This window comes from Chrysochloris asiatica, unplaced genomic scaffold, assembly GCF_000296735.1.
Source record: "Chrysochloris asiatica unplaced genomic scaffold, ChrAsi1.0 scaffold00098, whole genome shotgun sequence".
Taxonomy (NCBI): Eukaryota; Metazoa; Chordata; class Mammalia; order Afrosoricida; family Chrysochloridae; genus Chrysochloris; species Chrysochloris asiatica.
In genome coordinates this window covers 11,119,337-11,122,550 of record NW_006408616.1, presented here as the reverse complement: position 1 = coordinate 11,122,550, position 3,214 = coordinate 11,119,337, and the positions used below count along the sequence as shown (strand labels likewise).

The 3,214-nt window shown below is 41.4% G+C and overlaps 1 protein-coding gene across 1 annotated transcript in view; it reads right to left on the bottom strand.

Moving 5' to 3' along the window:
- Nucleotides 1-3,214, bottom strand: part of FAR2 (fatty acyl CoA reductase 2) — a 66,456-nt gene that overhangs the window by 7,692 nt on the left and 55,550 nt on the right. Inside the window, exon 8 of the mRNA XM_006866986.1 lies at nucleotides 2,141-2,312. Coding sequence (XP_006867048.1) covers nucleotides 2,141-2,312 — 172 coding nt within the window. The remainder of the gene's footprint in view (nucleotides 1-2,140; nucleotides 2,313-3,214) is intronic.

Below are 3,214 nucleotides of genomic sequence, written 5' to 3'. Positions count from 1 at the left end.
CTATGGGTCGGAACCAACTCCATGGCACATAATCACCATCAGCCCTTAATACTGTTCATTCTTTGAATTCAGAGATAGAGAATTAACTTATTTTTCTCCCATATTATATATTATTGGATATGAAAAAATAAAGCTAGGATCCTAGATCTTGGTATATAACTTCTAGGCAGAAGTGTTGACTGTATTAGGTATAGTGAATTGAAGGCAGTCATAAAATTATAATGCAGAATTAAGAGGAAAGTGTTTATTTGTTGATAACATACTCTATGTTAAGCACAGTGCTGATATGTCAAAGTAGAACTATTCACTAATCTCCTTAACAATCCTTTTAGGTCTGTATTTATCTTCATTTTTATGAATAGGTAAAGTGAGTTTACGGTGGTGATTGTGTTCGTAGAATTCGTCCTGGGAAAATAACAGATTTTCATGGAACATTTTTGGTGAAGAAAATTTGAAGCTGTTGCTAGATGCCATCAAGTCAGCTCTGATTTAAAACAGCACCTGGCCCAACAGAATACTGCCTCGCCCTGCACCATTCTCACGGTTGTTGAGCCCAATGTTGCTGCCAATGTGTCACTTCATCTCCTTGGGGGGTCTTCCTCTTTTTTTTTTTGCTGACCCTCCACTTTACCAAGTATGGTGTCCTTCTCTAGGGACTAATAAGATGTCTGACGTATGAGAGATGAAGTCTTGCCATCTTGGCTTCTAGGGAGCATTCTGGCTGTACTTTTTCTAACACAGATTTGGTTGTTCCCCTGGCAGTCCATGGTACATTTAATATTCTTCTCCAACACTATATCTCAAAAGCACTAGTTCTTCTATGGTCTTCCTTATTCATTGTTATATACACATACATGGATATAAATGCATAGAAGATTACACACAAACATACATGGGGAGAGGAATGATCTAGAAGGATTTTAGATTTTTCTGTCGTAAAGATCAGTTTTTAAATTCCTCTCACAACACAAATCAAGCCATTTCCCACAAACATAATTCCTCCTCTGAGTAGCCATCCTCAGGGATGATGTTGATCTACTTGATGATGGTACTCTTTCTGGACTCCCCAGCACCCTACAGCATCAACTTCACCTCCCGCACCGCCTTCTCGCCGTCCTCTTGCAGGTTCTTGTTGGCCCCGGCTGACCCACTCGGCTCCCCCGCTGGCCCTCTGTGGGCAGCTCTCAGGTAGGCAGTTCCGAGCCTGTCGCAACACTAAATTCTTGATCACAGGAAAGAAAGAATGATGATTCCTCAGACAAGAATAATTTTATTCAAATGATGCAGAAAGATAAGTCTGTGCCACACAGCTAGATGATGCCAGCGCAGCCTCAGCATTCGTATGCTTCCTTTCATTTCTTTACTCATCTCTTGTTATTAAGTGCAGTTGAGTCAATTCCAACTCATAAACAACCATGTACAGGACTTCCAAGGAACAACTGGTGGGTTTGCTGCCGACCTTGGGGTTAACAGTCCAGTGCGTATCCTACAGTGCCACACCAGGACTCCTAATTTATCTCTGTTGTTGTTGTTAAGTGCTGGTTCCGACTCATAGTGACCCAGCATAGGGTTTCCGAGGAGCGGCTGGTGAGCTTGAACAGCCAACCTTATGGGTCAAAGGACCTTGCAATCCAGTGCATTAACCCACAGCACCATACCAGGACTTGTTACTAGGTGGCAGTAAAACCAATTAAGAACACTAGTCTTGAGACTCAGCTTTCTCCAAACCCTTCTCTGTCACTTCTTTTGAGACTCCTTTTAACTTCTTTCCTTCGTCTGTTTTCTTGTCTGTAAAACTGGGATTATAATAGTCTCCCTCGGATTGTTTTAAAAATAAATATGAGATCATCATGCATGTAAAACTTCTGGCCCCATGCATGTTATTCCAGTGACAGAGCCTCACATGCTTTTTTTTGGAAAGGGATGCTGAATCCACCAATCACATTTCTTAATATTTAGCTTCCTTTAGGATAACAGATTATTTTTAAGGTAGGGATTTTTTACTATTTTGATTATCCCAAAACATTATATGCCAGGTTTAGTTGTCTCCTTTGATCACCAGCTGAAGAGAGGGCTAAGGACTTTGGGGTTCTAAGCTCTGTGCAATGACACCCTCAAAATCTATGACTCAGTGTCTCACCTGGGCTTCCTTCCTGTGAGCCGCAGATAGAAGTCAAAGATGATGGCAGGGGCCCGGTGGCTAACTGCATTCCAGTACTTGTTTGTGAAGCTGTTCGATACGAAATCAGCATTCGGCCTCCTGAAAGCCCTTTCAAATGGAACTTTTTCAAGGCTTGCTAAGACTTGAAGACCTAGTGAAAAACAAGCCCCCAAAAGAGGTCTTAGTCTAGGAGCATATAAACCTATCATGGTGGAAGATATTTGAATTAAGATAAAAAGCTTAAGGATTTGCTTTGGAGCACTCATCTTGTCAGTTTGTCATACTCTGGTGGCTTGTGAGTTGCTGTCATTCTGGAAGCTATACCATCAGTATTTAAATACCAGCAGGGTCACCCACAGTGGACAGGTTTCAGATGAGCTTCCAGATGAAGACAGACTAGGAAGAAGGAGTGATGAACTACTTCCGAATATTTAGTCACTGAAAACTGCATGAATAGCACAGAAACACTGTCAGGTATTGTTGTTGTTATGTGCCATGGAGTCGGTTCCGACTCATAGCGACCCTGTACAGGGTTTCCGAGGCTGTAATCTTTATGGGAGCAGAAAGCCTCATCTTTCTCCCATGTAACAGCTGGGAGTTTCGAACTGCTGACCTTAAGGTTTGCAGTCTGATTCATAACCAATTCGTAACCACTACGCTACCAGTCATGTATAGTGCTGGAAAATGAGCCCCTCAGGTTGGAAGGCACTCAAAATGCAACTGGGGAAGAGCTGCCTCCTCAAAGTAGAATTGACTGTGATTACATGAATGGAGTAAAGCCGGTGGTAGTAAAGTCTGTGGGACCTTCATTTGCTGATGGGGAACAACTCAAAATGAAGAGAAACAGCTGTAAACATCCATTAGTAATTTGTACACGGAATTTTCAATAATAGGTGTATTATCTATATAGGATAGATATGTACTATGAATCTAGGAAAATTGGAAATTGTCAAAAATGAAATGGAACATATAAACATCAATACCTTAGGCATTAGTGAGATGAAATGGACTGGTATTGGCCATTTTGAATCTGACAACCACATGGTTTATTAT